The 18,614-nt window shown below is 36.8% G+C and overlaps 1 protein-coding gene across 1 annotated transcript in view; it reads right to left on the reverse strand.

The window, feature by feature from the left end:
- mtor (mechanistic target of rapamycin kinase) overlaps nt 1-18,614 on the reverse strand; it is a 398,131-nt gene that overhangs the window by 20,894 nt on the left and 358,623 nt on the right. Inside the window, exons 48-53 of the mRNA XM_079897701.1 lie at nt 14,959-15,106; nt 14,276-14,398; nt 12,669-12,751; nt 12,494-12,566; nt 12,327-12,401; nt 9,340-9,475 (exon numbers count right to left, since the gene is read on the reverse strand). Of these exons, the coding sequence (XP_079753827.1) occupies nt 9,340-9,475; nt 12,327-12,401; nt 12,494-12,566; nt 12,669-12,751; nt 14,276-14,398; nt 14,959-15,106 (638 nt within the window). The remainder of the gene's footprint in view (nt 1-9,339; nt 9,476-12,326; nt 12,402-12,493; nt 12,567-12,668; nt 12,752-14,275; nt 14,399-14,958; nt 15,107-18,614) is intronic.

Below are 18,614 nucleotides of genomic sequence, written 5' to 3' on the forward strand. Positions count from 1 at the left end.
GATATTGCATAAATGTGACCATGGAGCACAAAACCAGTCACATGTCGCATGGGTATATTTGTGGCAATAGCCAACAATACATTGTATGGGTCAAAATTATCGATTTTGCTTTTATGCCAAAAATCATTAGGATATTAAGTAAAGATCATGTTCCATGAAGATATTTTGTCAATTTCCTACCGTAAATATATAAAACATTTATTTTTGTGAGTGAATGCAGCACAATTGTGAACATAAATGGACAACTTTAAAGGTGATTTTCTCAATGTTTAGATTTTTTTGCACCCTCAGATTCCAGATTTTCAAATAGTTGTATCTCGACAAAATATTGCCCTATCTTAACAAACCATACATCAATGGAAATATTATTTATTCAGCTTTCAGATGATGTATAAATCTCAATTTCAAAAAATTTACCCATGTGACTGGTTTTGTGGTCCACGGTCACAAATATGACAATACTGTAACGATATACTGTACATACAGAAACAGAGCAGTATACAATTAACATCATTAATGGTAAACTTCTTTCTTGGACCTTGTTTGAATTGACAGGCTATTATAGGCTTGAAATTGAATTCCCTCTAAATGTGTTATGGGCCATGAGGACTGTCTGGTTAGTGAAAATGATCAAAATATGATTTCATCCAGTAAAAGTTAACTTCACATGGTAATTTGTTTATTTTAACAACAACAAAGGGAAAAGAATGCTACCGATTACAAATGGAATGTTCAATATTTATTGATTTATTTATTTATTTTTGCCTACCTATGAATTAAGAGGCATTGTTAACTCTTACTACATGTACAATCAAGGCATCAGATGAAAGCTTATCTTCCACTCTTTTGAAAGGTGTGCTCAGTATGCTTGTTTCTAGCATAAAGTATCAGGGAGATATGGCTCAGGATTCATGAATATAATTAAACCTTTTTAGCATGTTTGGGTGATTCCGGGGAGTTAAAGCAGAATTTGAGGTAGCATTGTTTTGACCCTAATTACAAGTTTCCAGCAGCTTGTTGACCGGGTTGTCCACCCAGGTTGTGATCCTCAGACATCATGGATTTCATTTTTATATGACAACCTTTTACAGCATCCCATGTCTGCTAAACCCCCTTTGCCCCCTGGGTAATATGTTTTACTACCTTACAAGGAAGTCAAAAGTCGCTCAGTTGTGTATTTAAGCTCAATCTTACTGTACTACGGCAGAGAAACACGGAAACGCATAGACCTGGCATGAATATAACATCTTCTCAGAGTTTCTCTCCTGACATATAAGAATAAAGATTTTTCTTGGTAAGATAACTGGTGTCCGGTTAATTCCTTGGAAAAGGCTTAATTCCAAGTCTACAATCCTTATAGTGTAGCACCCAGAAAAACAAAGGCATGAGGGGGTGAGGGGAGAGAATCACAGAGAAACATAGCTGGCATGAGGGGGGTGAGAGGAAATAGATGGGGAACAGAGAAATCTGGAATGATGACAACCTCTCATATAACCTCCCTCTTCTTCTATGCCTGTTTCTCTCATATGTCTGACACATGTATACAAATAATAAATAAGAGATCTCTTGGCAAAGTAACTGGCATAGCTTCCGTGATTCAACCATAATGGGGAAAAGCTTGATTTTCAAATCTACAAGAAGAATATCTGAACAACAAATAACGTTGAAACTAGAAACGCATCTCATTTTTTTAATCAACACAAATGCATAGAACATACCTGTCTGAGTGCCATAAATATTATTTTCCAAAGTTTGCATGGCTGTAACTCTAGTATTAAAGATATCTTAATATCCTTCTAGATTCTAATTCTTAGTAAACATTTCTAAACAGGGTTCCCACACCTTGGTTAACTTCAAATTCAAGGACCTTTCAAGGACTTTCCAGGTCCAATACCCTCAAATTCAAGGACTTAATTTGGGGACACATTTGTTGTGTCCAAAAACAAACATTGAGGTACCATCGTAGTTTCATGCGCGTGAACGTCATGGCAACGTACAACACAAAGTACCTCATGTGGGAAATACCTCATGCGGGTTTTTCCTGGCTCAAAATGAGGCGGAGGTGGTAAAATCCTAATAATGTATTTTAATAATAAGATCATTAAATCTGTATTTTTTGTAGATCAAGTTTCCCACATTATTTTAGTGCGTTTATTTTGGTATCTCTAGGGGGGTCCGAGGGCATGCCCACCCGTAAGAAAATTTTGTACATTTTAAAGATAAATTCATTAATCTGGTGCACTTTGAGTCACCCGAATCCACTGTTAAAAATAAATAATCCACCCGCAAACCGCCCATATTCTTTGATTTAGATATCTGCATCTGATCATCACATTACAATTATTCAAATTCTTAGTGTTAAGCATGAAAATATGGTAACATATCACACTGAAGTAGGCTGATTTAAAATGAACATTTATTTAAAATAAAAGTACTTCTTTTGGCAAAATTACATTTCCTTAATAGCCTAAACAGAGGCTTTACCTTACTAATATTTCATTACATCACTGTTTGAAAACACAAATTTTTTGTACCTTTTATAAAGGGCATTTTCCCCCTAATTTTATTAGATGTATGCTCCATCTTTCATTTCAGATTCTTAAATTTGATCAATATATTCAATTAGAATAATAAGACACTAGGCTGTTACCAATCAAATTAAATAATTTATATTGAAAAATTATAACTGTATTAAATTAGATTATTTTAAATATTTTTGAATATACAAATATGAAACGTTGGAAAGAATGATACTTTATGAAACTAAACCGCCAGTAGGAGGCGGCAGGCGACCGTCTTAATGAGCGAGTCATTGAGTCATTCATTCAAACGTTTCCTTCAAACAGCTGATTTATTCAGAATGAGGCAGTTTATGAATAGGTAATTGAATCTTTGACTCAACCGATTTGTTAAAAACGCTGAATCATTCAGTAATGCAACAAGTGTTCCTGTGAGATGTGCTATGGTTCTGCTGTGATCTTTGTTTGGAACTATTTTCGCTGCTGAAACAGAACAAAAACAGTCATTGCATCTAAAATGTAAGTGACTTAATTTGAACTATTTGTTTATTGAACTGTTATGAAATCAGTCTCGGTTTCAATCTTGATGGCATTCAGGAAAACAGCTCTCTGGTCGTGTGTAGCCTAGACTATATATTGTTTAAAATAACTGTGTGAGCCTCAACAGCGCAACATTGTTACCGTCAGTAGCCTACATTAGGTAGGCCTATATTATTATCAACTATAGGCTATCAATCGCCACTTACGTTAAATGAAATAAAACAGAATCATCCTCACGTTTTCGGTGATTCCCTAGTTATTTTTTATTTTTATATTAAAAATTGTTTTAATCAGGGAATTTGTCCGGTTGGGCAAGTAGTAGGCCTACAATTCTCTCTCACTTTTCCCTTCAAAAAAAGAAAGAAAAAACACACGTGACCCGGACACAGTCTATGGTCCCTGACAAGCGTTTCTCGAGCCCCGATATGTTTTCCTTGATGGGTTTTCCCTGAAGAGAATTATGTTGTTGAAAACGAAAGTAAAAGAGTCACACACGTTCATTGCGTTTTACCGTGATACATCGAGTTTTGTAGAGAGCCGGAGGCGGCACGAAATTTGACGGAGGCGGCCGCCTCATAATTCTCTATGCAGGAAAAACCCTAACACGTAAATGCACTTAACTAGTGTAAATCAAGCAAGCTACAGTAGTATGCATAGGCCATGAAGTGTTGGCGAAATAACACATTAGGGGACCGGAGTGAATATGGAATTTTTTCCAGAAAACTTATTGCACAAAATAAATTCAAGCACTTTCAAGGACCTGTCTCTATGTATGTTTATTTTCAAAAACTTTCCAGGGCCTTGAAAACATTTTTTCAGATTCACAAATTTTCAAGGATTTCAAGGACCCGTGGGAACCCTGTCTAAAAGGAATCTTCATTTTTAAGGTCCTATATGGTTGATATTTTTATTGTGTTTAAAGAGGAATGTCTGAAGAACAAATAATACTGAATTTGGAAATGTATCTTTTTTCCCTTGTATCAAAATAATTGCATATAAGTGCCAATAAAATATTTTTCTGAAGTTTACATGCCTGTAACAGCAGCTTCAGAAGCTGTTAAAATAAACAAAATCCCTTCTTCCAAATATCCTTGAAACTGATTCAAATATAGATTCATATAAATACACTTTTGACCATTTCAGTGGATTTTTGGCATTCAAGGAGGTAATGTTGTATGCAATTGTTTTGATAGAAAAAAACATGTTGCATTTCTAGTTTCAACATTATTTATTCTTTAGACATTCCCTTTAAATGCAATACGAATCAGCTGTGTGCAAATTGGTTAGCACATTTGGTTTTTGACCATTGAATATGGGTAAAATAATAATAAAAAAGGACCTGGAGCCACATTGAGATCTATGGAATTGAACCATATAGGACCTTTAAATTGCAGATTTCAAAATAAATGTTTGTTAAAAAACAAAATATAAAAGGATATTAAGATATCTTTAAAGTGCCCCTGTTATTTTTTTTCCGAATATTCCCTCATGCAGTGTGTATTATAGCTGTTTGTGAATGTAAACTCTTGCAAAGTTGTAGAGTTGAAAGTGCACGATAAATAAAGTTATTGTCTCCCCAAAGAAAGAATCGACTCTGAACCACCTTTATGAGTCGTTTGTGTTTCGAATCCTACTGCTTTACGGTTTTACTTCACTAGAAGATACATTTGCATATAATGCCTGTCTATGTTGTACATTGTCCGCATGCGAACAACTTGACCAGCCCACAACATGTCATTTTACTGATGACTGCTTCTCAAATCTCAGAGTTCAACGCAGGATTTGCAAAACGCTTGCTCTAGAAAGATGGGCCAGTAACCAGTTTATTTGACCAACTTGCTCCTCAGAATCACATCCTGTAAGTATGACTAATTATTGATGTATATATTTTCTACCGGGTGTTCAAAATACTTAGTACTTTGTTTTATATTAGTGTATCAATATAGTAGTCAATCAGAGGTGACTGACTACTACTTTTTAAGTAACCGCACCATGCTTGTTAATTTCTAAAAGTATATTATGTAGTATACCCATAGATCTGTACACTCTTAACTAAGGTAAAATTATATCTAACCAGAGGCCACGACAATTACCATAGAAACAAGCTGACCAACTTAACTTCTTCTAATGGTAACTTTGTAAAATCATGCTATGGTTTCCCACGTACACTTAGTTAGAATAATATTACAATAATCAGAGGTTGAGGCTCACCCTATTTAGATTGGTCTAACAACATTCTGTTGCTCTAAACAGAAAACACATTAATTGCCTCTACAGTCTAAGTATACGTTGATAAATGCCAATGTGTTAGGCGGAACTCTAAAACTTCAGTTGGCGTGCTCCAATGCACCACAAAAATGAGCATTAGTCCGTTACTAACCTGAGTGTAAACTTATGGTAATCTACTAGAATCAATAATTTCAGAGTAAATCAGAATAAAATCAAATGTAACAATTCATTCTTAGTCAGGTAAATGTATCATGCCAATTACATAATCAATTAAAAGATAATCAAAACAATAACATCAAATTCTCAGAGATAAAGAGTAAAAAATGCAAACCTGACATTAAAAAAATAGCATAGGCTACATAATGCTGAGTGTCTGAAAGACATTAAGCATTTCGGGCTGATCTGAACTACAAATCGCCCTGAGCCTCTTGTGGCATTTCTTTAAGTACTCAGACCAAGACAGAAACTTCTTTCAAATGGAAACATGTGCTAACAATAGGAATTTGCATTAATCACAGTCTCCAGAGTTTACACTTTTTGAGGGCAGTATGCCATTCGCATGGAAGACCTACCCTCCTCTGTAAGCCTTGTCTTAAGTTGTCTTGATGAGGTAAAGCTCTGGTTGGCAAGTCATTTTTTTTTAAAACTTTAAATGACTCAAAGACTGAGGTTATAAATAGTCTTATAACTCTATTTTAGAAAGTCTGTTATCTTTTAATTCCGAATCAGTGGAGTGCCATTTGCTGCCTCACAACTCACAGATACTCTGCACTCTTTAACGCCTTTCACTGGATTATGCTAGCGCTCCGCACGTTGCTCTCATATTTCATTGAGTGTAAATGTCACCGTTATTTTCTACAAGATGCACATTTATTGCATGGACAGAGCCAAAACATAATTTAAGTGTTTAAAATGAATTCACAAAGTTCTGTTGAATGATACATGAAATTTAATCTAATGTCGTTGAACTGAATGTATAAAGTAAATCGCTGAACTAACCACAACATTAACAACAACACTGAAATAAGTTGTTTTTCTTTCAGTATCATCATTGATGTAGAAAGGAAAAGTGAAATACTTTAGCACTTTTTAAATGAAGATGAAGAGCTTTGCGTCATGCAGATAAAGAGAACAAAAAGGGCTTTTCTTCCTATTCCGTAAAAAAAGAAGAAGTTAGTTTAGGATTAATTGGGAACAATTATTAATTAATTAATTAATTAATGTACCTGGAACTAACAATACTTTTAAAGCCTTTTAAATTTTTTGGCGTTTGTAAATTTCTACATAAAAATATTCCACATTTTTTGTATAGGCTATTAAAATAAAGTTATATAGCATCATGAACTAACATCTAACAATGGACAAACATTTTTTGTTGTTGTTACCCTTACTCCCCATGAAGGTCGCTGTGTAATTCACACCCTAAGATACATTCGAGGATTAATTCGATCAGAATCGAATCGCAAATGACATTTTATGACATTTAAATTTTTATTATGACATATTAGCATATTAAAATTAAAAATGGCTGATGCCCAAATAATACTGATATGGGAAAATTAACCATTTAGTAGGTGGCACTGTGCCAAAACGCTGCAAGTAGCCTCAGTTCATGCTTGTGATTGCAGGAACCAAGTTTCGTTTCAATACGCCAAACTGTTCACGTACTACCTCACATTCATTTTGGCGTGCTCTTCATCAAATAAAAGTGGTGCAGGTTTGACATCAGAACCTGGAAGACTAACTCGCCGCTGGTATAAGCATTTCATTTATTCTGTAATAAGACGACATCCCACCCACACAGTGCGAGAGATACCAGTGTGCAACTACTGAGGATGATGCGTAAATAAAGTTTGAAAGTGTTCTTGTATCCACGTCTATTGGTATCTTTACAGATGGCTTTACAGATAACATGCATGTGAGAGATTATAACATGGATGGGCATTACAGTTCTGTCTAGCTTTAATTTCACCAGTCCATTATCTGTGAGTGATTTAATTACAAAAGCTAGTTCTTCTATCTGTCAGTTAGATCTTCTTAGCCTATCTGTAATCTCTTCACATGAGAAACTGCTCCATCTCATCTGATTCTTCCCTCAACTACTAAAAACTGCTCAGTCACATTATCCGCCACCATAGTCTCAACTGTTATGATTATGACCTTTACATTTACATATCTGCTTATTCTACAGGAATGCCCCACCCTGCTTAAATGGATTTAGACAAAAGCAAAATGACTGGAAACGAGCAGTAAACAATTGCTCGTGGAGCACCGAAACTGCATGGCATACCCTTCTCTACAGTGGGAAGAACCTAAGACACATTTGGCAGAAGTCGCTATGCTCCCAAATGAGCTGAGAGAGGCATCAGGAGTTTTACGGCTGAAGCCTGAGGACGAAGGCTTTGACTACTTAGATGATATTGGTCCATTAAGATGATACTGGTTGCCTGACAGTGCACAGATCAGAGAATATCTAGATCCTAAGTCAGAGTGTGAGAATCCTTCTGTGCCCAGGAGCGCTGGAAGCTGTTTCATGTGAGGGGGGCTGGGTTGTAAAATATGTGACGTCATCACGTCATCAGTACAAATTTCTCTGTACTGTATAGCCTATGTGTTGTAGTCATTAAAGAAAATATTTAGTCTCATATTTATGTTTAAATATTATAGGCTAATGTTTTTTATTTTTTTTTTATTTAATCAATGTTTTCGTTTTGTATAAATTGTATCTTAATTTTGCTCAATGTTTTATCAACCAAATGCCTGTATTTAATAAATAAGCAAATATATAGTAGACAATGTAATAAGGCGCCGACACGATCACTTGCATTGCATGTGAACTGGAGGGCGCCGAAACTCAGCTTGTGCCTTACAGATTTGAGAAATATAGGCTATCTATTATAGAAAGCTTGAAATGTCTGGACGATGTCTTTTAAACGAAACTATTCAAAACGAAAAGAAATAGGCACTCTGATTATGTAATCCATTAATGTGCATTTCACATGCATTTCTCTCTGACGTTCATGGCGCGAGTCCGCATCGCCAACTTCATCTTTGCAGCGACACAGAAAACACAGTTTATTAATAAACAATTAAATGTCTCCTTGCTATTTTTGACACATTCATAATCATTACTTTTGCCGTTATTTGTGGCAGCCTAATGCGTGCGGCCGTGCGCTTGAGTGCGGCTATACGTAGGCTACACGCTCATTATCCTGTATATAGCCTATTTAAGTAATAAAATTAATATAAAGGGGCGAATTGTCCACTAATGGCTTAAATGAACAACTACTAGTTGACTAGAAAAAAAAAACTTTAGTCGGAGGCAGCCCTTATTTCACATATTTTCGAACCAGCAGGCGACCCTGAGCGGAATGAGCGAGCGAGCGGAATATTCAGAAATGCGCTCTCCGCTCACGAGCTCTGATCGCAACAAAGCATGACAAATTCAAACTTTATTTTGTTTTCTTCGTAGCTTGAACACTCACTACATAAGGCATAAGAGAGTTAGTTAACGCTGTCCATTTATTTATTTTTATTTCACGTTTTTAAAGTACAATATTATGTTAGTCCACAGCCCCCCCACTTGGGGGTGCTGATGCTATGACGAGGGGGCTGCAGACCCCGCAGCAACCCCCCTTCCGCGCTACTGTCTGTGCCTTCAACTCAATATGATGAGGGACCAAACATACACCATGGGGGGCACAACCCAACCTGTTGTAACCACAGCTTTGTAATCGCATGGACTAAGGCAAAACTCCAATGCTCCAAAGGGAAATTTTGCAGACCACAAGCAATAATTTTGCTGTTCAAAAGGCACAGTTTGACTGTTGTCGTCCGAAATGTAGAACACAGAGGACGAGATAATGTTAATTTGGCTCAATTTGAAACCTTGAAAAATGCTGTTTAAAAACGTTTTAGGTGGAGTCTAGCAAGTCACACAGCAGATCAACTTCTCTAAAGTATATGAGCAGAAATGTTTACGACTCAACAGTAGGATTGTGTGGCTCTGGTATGTTTGAGTCTTTTGAATAAGTAAAAGTTGTGTGCTTACTATCCATAAGTCTCCAGTTGAGTAATGGGTCATAGACAAAGGCCTCCAGCACAGCCATGACACTGTCCCTGTGTTCACGCAGTACCTCCATCACCGTGTGACATGTAATACGGTAGTTACCATCCAGTCCAGTCACCTAAGAAGAAACATGATCTGTTATTCAGCCAGAGAGATGTCAATCATGCAAAATGGACAATGCAGGGGTTATTTTAAGTGGATATCTGAGGCTTAGCATAGACATCTGTGGATGTTTCTAAGACCATGGGCCCTATCATACACCTGGTGCAATGCAGCGTCAGGTGCGACGCAAGTGTCTTTTGCTACTTTCAGCCCAACGCAGTTATCATTTTCATGTCCTGCGCCATGTTGTTCAAATAGCAAATGTATTTTTAGCTAATTTGTTCGCCCATGGGGGTGCTGGTCTGAAAAAGAGGTGTGTTCAGGTGCATTGTTGGAGCATTTCTATTTTGAGGCAACTGATTTTTTTTTGTTATTTAAAGAGCGCGTTAGTAATGTGCACCTATAGGCTGATCCACAACGCGTGTACACTCTGCTTATTACACACACAGGGACGCGCAGCAGCACACAAAATAGCCAAATACTAAAATAACCTTTGATCTTTGAATATTTAGTTCTCAAAGTTTCTGGTACATCTCCAAAATGCTCTTGTTACACCGACACCTCTTACTCACACTGATTTTGCCCCCCCACAACTCTCTGCTCTTGGTATTTTCTGCCCTATCCTGGTTCACCTCATACCTGTCTGGTTGCCAGCATTACATCTCTATCCGCCAGGCTAAGTCCACTACTGCCTCTGTCCCACAAGGTGTTCCCCAGGGTTCTGTTCTTGGGCCTTTACTCTTCATCATCTACATGCTCCCATTAGGCAACATCATCCATCATCATTGCTTTAAATTCCATTGCTATGCAGATGACACCCAAGTATACTGTACATCCGTCCTCAACGCAATGCTCCTTTCCCCACAAATTCCATATCAGCTTGTATTGATGATATAAATGCTTGGATGACCAGTAATTTTCTCAAACTAAACACTGATAAAACAGATCTACTTCTTATTGGTTCACCTCAAATTACATCCTGTTTCTGTGCTGACAATGTTAATATTGTTGGAGTTTTGGTTCAACCTTCCACCACTGTCAAAAACCTTGGTATAATCTTTGATTCCTCTTTCCTTCCTTCCACACTTCTCAGCGCTCACTAAGTCTGCCTTCTTTCACCTTCGTAATATCGCGCACTTACGACCATTTCTGAATATTCACGCTTTCATCACTTCATGGCTTGACTACTGCAATTCTCTTTTCTATGGCTTACCCAATTCATCAATAAATAAGATCCAGTATATTCAGAACTCCGCAGCTAGGGTCCTCACATACACAAAGAAATCTTCCCACAATACTCCGAATTTACACAGACTTTACGGTCTATCCGTTCGCTTTCGTATTCATTACAAGATACTCCTTATCACATTCAAAGCACTTCATGGTCTTGCCCCTAACTATATTTCTGATCTCATCCATACCTATTCCCCAGTTTGTACACTTAGATCTTCCGATAACGGTCTGTTGATGATCCATTGGCACAAACTATCATCATTTGGTGGAAGGGCTTTTTGTACCGCTGCCCCAACTCTTTGGAATTCTATTCCCCCAACACATCCGCGACCTTTCATCATTACACGATTTCAAAACCCACCTTAAAACATATCTTTTTGCTACTTGTTTCCCTGACTTTATGATCTTATTTTTATGTATCTGTACCTCTATCTATTATGTTATTCATCTCAGTTTATTTGTATCGTTTCTATGTCATGTTTATTTGTACTTTATTGTAAAGTGACCTTGAGTTTTCTGAAAGGCGCTATATAAAATAAATGTATTATTATTATAAATAAAAGGATTACAATGTAAAATATTAATATTGTGTACATAAAGATATGGTGGAATCCAGCTTGTCCCGTAGATGGTTGCAAATTCCGGCATGTAAAAAGCAATCCACCATGGCGCAAGCGCAACTGGCTTTTAAAGGGAATGGAAGATGAGACTCTGATTGGTTTATTGCACATTACGTCCAAAACACACCCATTACTCATTAAGAGAATAGGGACAACCCTTTTAGACCAAGCGCTGGGCACGCCAACCATTTTTCCCATCGTTAAACTAGAAAAAATGGATTTGGACACGCCCTAAGTGCGCTTATGCCATGCGCTTTAGACTAGATAGTTAAAAAAGGGCCCCATCTTTTGATAAAATACTAGAATATCTGTGTTTTATGTACCGCTGTATAATGGCAACTGCTGAATCTCCAACATCACGGTAAATGAAATTGTATTTTGCCTTAGTTGTGAATGTGTTTGCAGTCTAAATTAAATGTACCACAAAATAATGACAAGAGAACCTGTTTTCTATTAGTTGTCCTTGAAGGCTGCAAGCAAAAACAAACAGTGCAACCAGTGTAGCCTTTTCCCCCCTCATTAGAGTCAATGGTTATATTTGGTGTGATTGCTGTCGTGGAGAGAAGGAGAATTACTTTAGGGAATTTTAGGTAGAGCTTCAGGTGTGCCCTGCTTATATTTCATGTAAAATAATTATAACATATCTGCTTCTATGACTCTTATATGATCATAAATTTGTGCCATATGTTTTTTAATGCATAGTTTGGTGTGGAGTTTTGGTACCTCAGCTTGTAATTGAGGTGTAAAAGTTCTATGCTCCCTCATTTGCAGCAATAAACACTGACTTTAAATGAGTAATCGTAGAATCGCGTATAGTGGTCTGGATATGCTTGTCTATGTACAAAGAATTTAAACCCTTCTGATTAAAGAACAGAACAAAATTAGTGCTGAATTAATTTTAAAGTGATTTTGATAAAAATTTACAGGCATGAAAAGTAGCTAGTAAAGACAAGGTGAAAAAGCTTTTAGAGCTTTAACACTCCAAATACACTCACATAAAAATGACCATCTTACCTCCATGGCATTGGTCAACATCCGGGTTAATCTGAAAGGTATTTTCTCAGGGAATTTTTCTCTGGTCATTGCAACCTTAAAATAAACAACATAAAACAACATTTCAGTTATGAACGAACAAAACTACTGTATATTGGTTATTTGTTGTAGTTTCTAAGAAAAACTACCTCAAAACAATCCCCAAAATCGATATGCAGTATCTTTCCACTGAGCCTGTCCAACATTAGATTGGAAGGATGTCTGTGGTTGGAGGGAAAAAAGATTATTCATAATATAATAAATAATGAATAAACTACTGTGATAAATGCTGATAAAATGCAATAATTTTTGTTCAGTTTGTACCTGTCCCCAAGCCCTAAGATATAACCAACCATGGACATGACAGCTAGTGAACGGGTGTAGTTGGTCCTCCTGTCGAACCAAACCTGTATAAAGAGGAAGCTATGTAAACCCATTTTTCATTTTGTAAATTAAAATAATACAATAATGCATAAATAATTGATAGTATCTTGTAGATACAATGGTATCTACAATGGCATAAATTTCACTACTAGAAGGAGGGAAAAAGTATGCACATCCAAATTATCTCCAAGAGGTGCAAGATCAAAACAAAACATATGAAAATAAACGAGGAAAATCTGCACACAGTTTAACTATTCCCTTTATTTGTGAAAAAAACAACAGCAACATTTCAGATATCCTTGTTTATTTTCATAATTTTCACCACTCACCATGAAATGCCTACTGTAGGTCCAATTTCACACAAAAATCAAACAAAACTTAACTATATTTTACAAATAGTAAGTAAATCCTAATGTTACATAAAATAAATCTCATTTTCACTATTGTAATACGTTAAATACATTAAAATAATCATAGCTGGACACGGCACATTTTTTCACAATACAAATTTTCTGTATTACATTTAATTGTAATACAATTAAATGCTTACAACTGGTACTAAAATAGGCTTCATGTTGTTTATGCACAATTTATAGATATTTCCTAATTTCTATTTCATATTTTGGGGGTGTAATATGACCCAGACATGTTTTTGACAGATTTCAGGCAATTTACTTCCCTGCATGGTCACTGCATGTATATTCCAGGGCACTTCATCAAGTCATTGCTCTATTCAGTAGTGCAACCCTCTACAGATACATTGGCAAAAGAATGGCCATTGGCTAGTACTTTTTTTTTTTAACCAACCCAATTTATTCAAACTTATTTTTAAACTTGCAATGTAAATACATCTAAATGGTGCCTTAGATGCACTGCAGAAGTGGCACAGAAGCAGGAAAAGTGGATTTTGTTCACACTGATTTCATTTCATTGGTAACATCCTATAGATCCTTATTATTCCAATTGAATTTAATGATTAAATGCAAGAATTTGACATAATAGATGATGCATACATCTAATAAAAATTGCCATTATAAAGGTAAAAATCCCCTGGAAATCGGTTTTAGGGTGTACGTAGTGGAAAAGTTCATTTCTTTCACTGCTGTAAACAAACCACCACACAAAATATGAAGAATATGAAAAGCTTTTGGGAGTAAGCTGTCCACAATTAGCACAAAAACACACTCAGCAAAATATTGCCTAATTATCGATATTATCATACAAAATCTCAGAAAATATTGAGATAAAGTATTTTTTGTCAATATCTCACACCCCTAATTCCTGCTTTAAAAGTGCTTATACATTCCTTCCCATCAGACGCTCAGTAATGTTCTAGTGTAGGTGCCCTAAGCAGTCATGGATCAAAACATGCAGTGAAAATATATCTGTACTAAAATCTTGCCACATGTCACAGTGTAGAGGGGCTGCAGAAAGAGTTTAGTATGAAGTGACTGGAACGGACTCTGATCACAGCTAATATGACAACATGCCTAATATACAACACAACAGTTTTTTGATGAGAAGGAGAGAAGATAATGAATGCGAACCTCTGAACTGGGACTCTTAAGCCAGAGCAGTTTGGCCAGGTCGTCTCCTGCTGTATTGTTCACGGCATGCTCAAACACCTCCACCTTCTCCATGAGAGTCAAGTGATCATAGTCAGGGGCCATCTAACATAAATTACACAGTTTTAGTTATTCAATGAAGTTGTTAAGTAATTTCGGAGATCAGTTTTACTTCTTCAGTTCTTTACTTCTTCCTGCCTTATCCGCATAATGCAGCCCTTTTATTTGGTCCAATTTACAGAGTGGCATAGTGTCTAAAGCTCATGGTTTGTAACCAGAAAGCATGTTGGCTCTAGCCAAGAGTTAGCACTTATGTCCTCATTTAAAGAATGTAACTCCACATTACTTCACAGGGAATTGTCCCTGTAATAATTGCCCCCAGTTTGTTTGGATAAAAGTGTGTACTTCATGACTTGTTTATTTTATTTCATACCTCACTAGCCATCTAAGGTTGTTTCCATCTAAGGATTTAAAAAAAAAAAAAAGGTTTAGCTCTTCAAAATGGTTACCGATGTCGAACACAATATTTTACTATGGCACATACATTTTATATAGGTGCTTCAAATAGCGCAAAATTTTTTATTTTGTAAAGAAAAGGGGCTTTATCACAAATAAATGTGGTGTCACATAAGGAAGCTGTATTTGTTATGCTTAAGACGTGTTACCCTAAGCATAATGCGGTGTTCAATGTTGAGTAGGATCTTCTTCTTCTCTCGGTAGTCTCGAATCAGTGCATGCAGCGTGTCACAGTGAGGAACCCAGCCGATCAGACCAGAGTTGGTGGAAAGTGGGATCACAGCATAGCGCTGAATACTGTTAAAAGACACATTCATTAGAGGAAACATGAGCATTATATCATCATAACCTACCTATAGGGCTGGGTGATGTTTTTTAATTAGTTTTGAAAAAGCAATGCAAATAGACTACGCTTGACAAGTGAGTTCATACTCTGACTAGTGACTATGAGCATTGTATAGAGTCATCCACATATATAAGCACTCTTGGTAAATAAAGGGCTATGAAAGTTTGCCCTTTTAGACAAAAAATCCAAGAACAAATAAATGTGAAATGATGTTTCCCCTAAATTTGTGCTACAATTATTGGCACCCCTAGAAATTCTTATGAGTAAAAATCTGAAGTATGTTTTCATTTATAATGTATGTTTTTATGTTCTTGTAAAATGATTTCCTGTTTTACAGGGGAATAAATATAAGCCGATAAATAGGCCAAATTCCTTTAGTCATCACTATGGGAAAGACCTGAGAAGATGATTTATAAGATGAAAGGCTGCACAAATTAGGAAATGGCTATAAAAAAAAAAATTAAAAAAAAATCACAACATCTACAGTATTTAAAAACAGATCCAAAATAGAGTTTTTTGGAGATGCTTTGTTGTACACAGAAAGATAGCCATGTAGAAAAGTACCTCAACCCCACAGTGAAGCATGGTGGTGGATCTTTGATTTTGTGGGGCTATTTTTCAATCAAAGGTCCTAGACAACCTGTTAGGGTACATGCTATTATGGATTAAAAATGGTAAGAAAATTTCAATTAAGCTCTTGGGAAGTCGACACTTCATCCCAAAGTATACTTCGGCCATCCGCGTGACATAATTTTCATAATCAGGAGGGTTCGTGGACGTCCGCACATCCCGTCCGCGAGCAGCCAAATTTTTGAAACCGCACAGAATGGTGCGTGTACAACAGTGCATGTGCAAGAAACACAGAAGAGACAGAAGAGTAACAACAAAAGTACTGCGCATGTGTCGAAGTTGGCCATCCGCGTTCATCCATGGTTGAGTGTACTTTGAAAGCTGTGCGGACACGACTGCAAGCGAGACGTGTCCAGATGCAGAAATTAAAAGTACACCTGGGCCTTGGGCTGTGCAATTAATTGAATTTCGATTTCGATTTTTGCTCCCGACGATCACCAAATTAGTACAATCGAGTAAAAACGATTATTTTGCCATGTTCTGTTTTGAAAGAACGCTCCAATTTTGTCTTGTGTTCTGAATGACGCGCGCACGCGCACATCCTCCCCTCCCGATGCCATAAACTCTCTCAGCTTGAATGTTTAAACTGATAAAACTTAAAAAGAAGTGAAAATGATAAACTTTAGTTATGATGCAATGCTGGCCCGATTGTGCAAGTGACAATTCCATCATGTCCCGACTCCTAAACGCGAATGTGTAGTTTCGACGCTTGCCTTGTCCAACACATTTTGAGAGACATAGAGAGAGAAGACGCAGCACCTCTGAACACTTACGCGATTTGTGAAATTGCGTCTTGGAGAAAGTTTAAAAATTATTGATTTGATTTTATAATCTGTGTGGATTAATTTAGGCTACTCATACAATCTACATGCTAAAGTGAATCAATGTTTGTGGGGGAATTTCCTGCATTATAAGTGGTAGACCTGCGGGAATTATTAAAATACTCATTGAAGTATTATCTGTTATATTATTTTTTTAATAGTTCAAAAAGTACAATGTTCAAATTTAGATTTTTTAAAGGGCACCTATTATGCAAAATTCACTTTTACATGGTGTTTGAACATAAATGTGTGTTGGCAGTGTGTGAGCAAAACCACCCTAAAATGATAAAAATCCACCCAGTGTTTTTTTTACAATCTCAATAAATCATAAGCACTGTCTCAGAATGAGCTGTTCTCAGATTCAGCGTAATGTGACGTAGAATTGAGCAGGCCCCTCCCACGACTGTTGAGTGACACTTCAGTTTGAGCCTAGACCCGCCCTGAGGGAGCTGGACACAGAGTCCGCCATTGTTCGACGCTTGAGCAGCTGTAGACAAGAATGTCTCCAAAGCGACTGAGGTGTGTTGTTGATGGATGTAAGAATGAACAAAGCAGTCTTCATTTACTCCCGTTGTTAGTCAAGGATGGATCTGTACTGTTTGTAATCAAGCTTACACTCTCCGGAGCGACAGGCCTAACGTGACTGGACACGGAAGAAATGAAAGTGCGAGCGCGCTCTTTATGACAGCTCTTCGAGTCATTTTACGGATATAAGGTTTACCAGTTTATTTAGCACCCACTGAAAAGGTGTGTATATTTGTTTACTGTTAGTTGTAAGAGTGTTTTGTGTACTTCGCTGTGTATGTTGTTGATAATGAAAGGGAGAGAGAGAGAGAGAGAGAGTTTATGGATAAGACTTTAATGCACACTTCTTATACTATGTTTATTCAGCTCTTACAGAGATTCTCTGGAGTAAAACTAACGCTCATCTTTTGTGTGATGTACAATAAACTTCACTGAACTCGTCAGTATATTTTGGTCATCATTCGGACGGGTTTTGCTACAGCTTGTATTAGTGGATAAAAGCAGATGACAAATAAGTTATAACCATAATTAAACTAAACTATACCTGTTCTATGTCCATACAGCATATATTCTCTGGCTCTGTGGGCATTATTGTCCGACTCCGAGTCGAAATGAACACCGCAACTGAGAGTTTCTGTTCTGATATTATCAGATGAGATTGTCCTGGCTCTGTAGCGCGAGCTCATGAAGCTCCGCCCCCTGTGTCGTGCAGCAGCAGTTAATTTGCATTTAAAGGGCACACACTAAAACAGCGCGTTTTTCTGAGCCCCAAAAAATTACAATTTAAACATGCTGTAAAAAATGATCTGTTGGGTATTTTGAGCTAAAACTTCACATACATACTCTGGGGACATCAGAGACTTATTTTACATCTTGTGAAAAGAGTCATAATAGGTGCCCTTTAAGAATTGTTGAAAGGTGTCTTTGGTAACACTTTACAATAAGGTTCATTAATTAGTATTAGTTAACTACCTTAGTTAACATTAACTAATAATGAACAATACTTCTACAGCATTTATTAATCTTAGTTAAAGGGATAGTTCACCCAAAAATGAAAATTCTGTCAGTAATTACTCACCCTCATGTTTTTCCAACCCCGTAAGACCTTTGTTCATCTTCGGAACACAAATTAAGATATTTTTGATTAAATTTGAGAGTTGTCTAACTCCTCCATAGGCTTATAAGGGACCGAAACTTGCTGGCCCAGAAAATGTATTAAAGACATCGTTAATATAGTCCAAGTGACTCCAGTGGCTCAATCTTAAGTTTATAAAGCGACGAGAATACTTTTTGTGCGCAAAAACAAACAAAAATAACGACTTTATTCCACTTTTCATTTCCTTCTCTCTGGGCCTCGGGTCTTTGCACGTAGTGTTTAAGCGTAGCGCGTCTGTGTTGCACGTCACCACGTATCACACATGACCAGCGTCGGCCAATAGTGAGCCTACGTGGTGACGTGCAACACAGATGCGCTACGCTTAAA

This window comes from Squalius cephalus (assembly GCF_949319135.1).
Source record: "Squalius cephalus genome assembly, chromosome: 16".
In the NCBI taxonomy this organism is placed as follows: Eukaryota; Metazoa; Chordata; class Actinopteri; order Cypriniformes; family Leuciscidae; genus Squalius; species Squalius cephalus.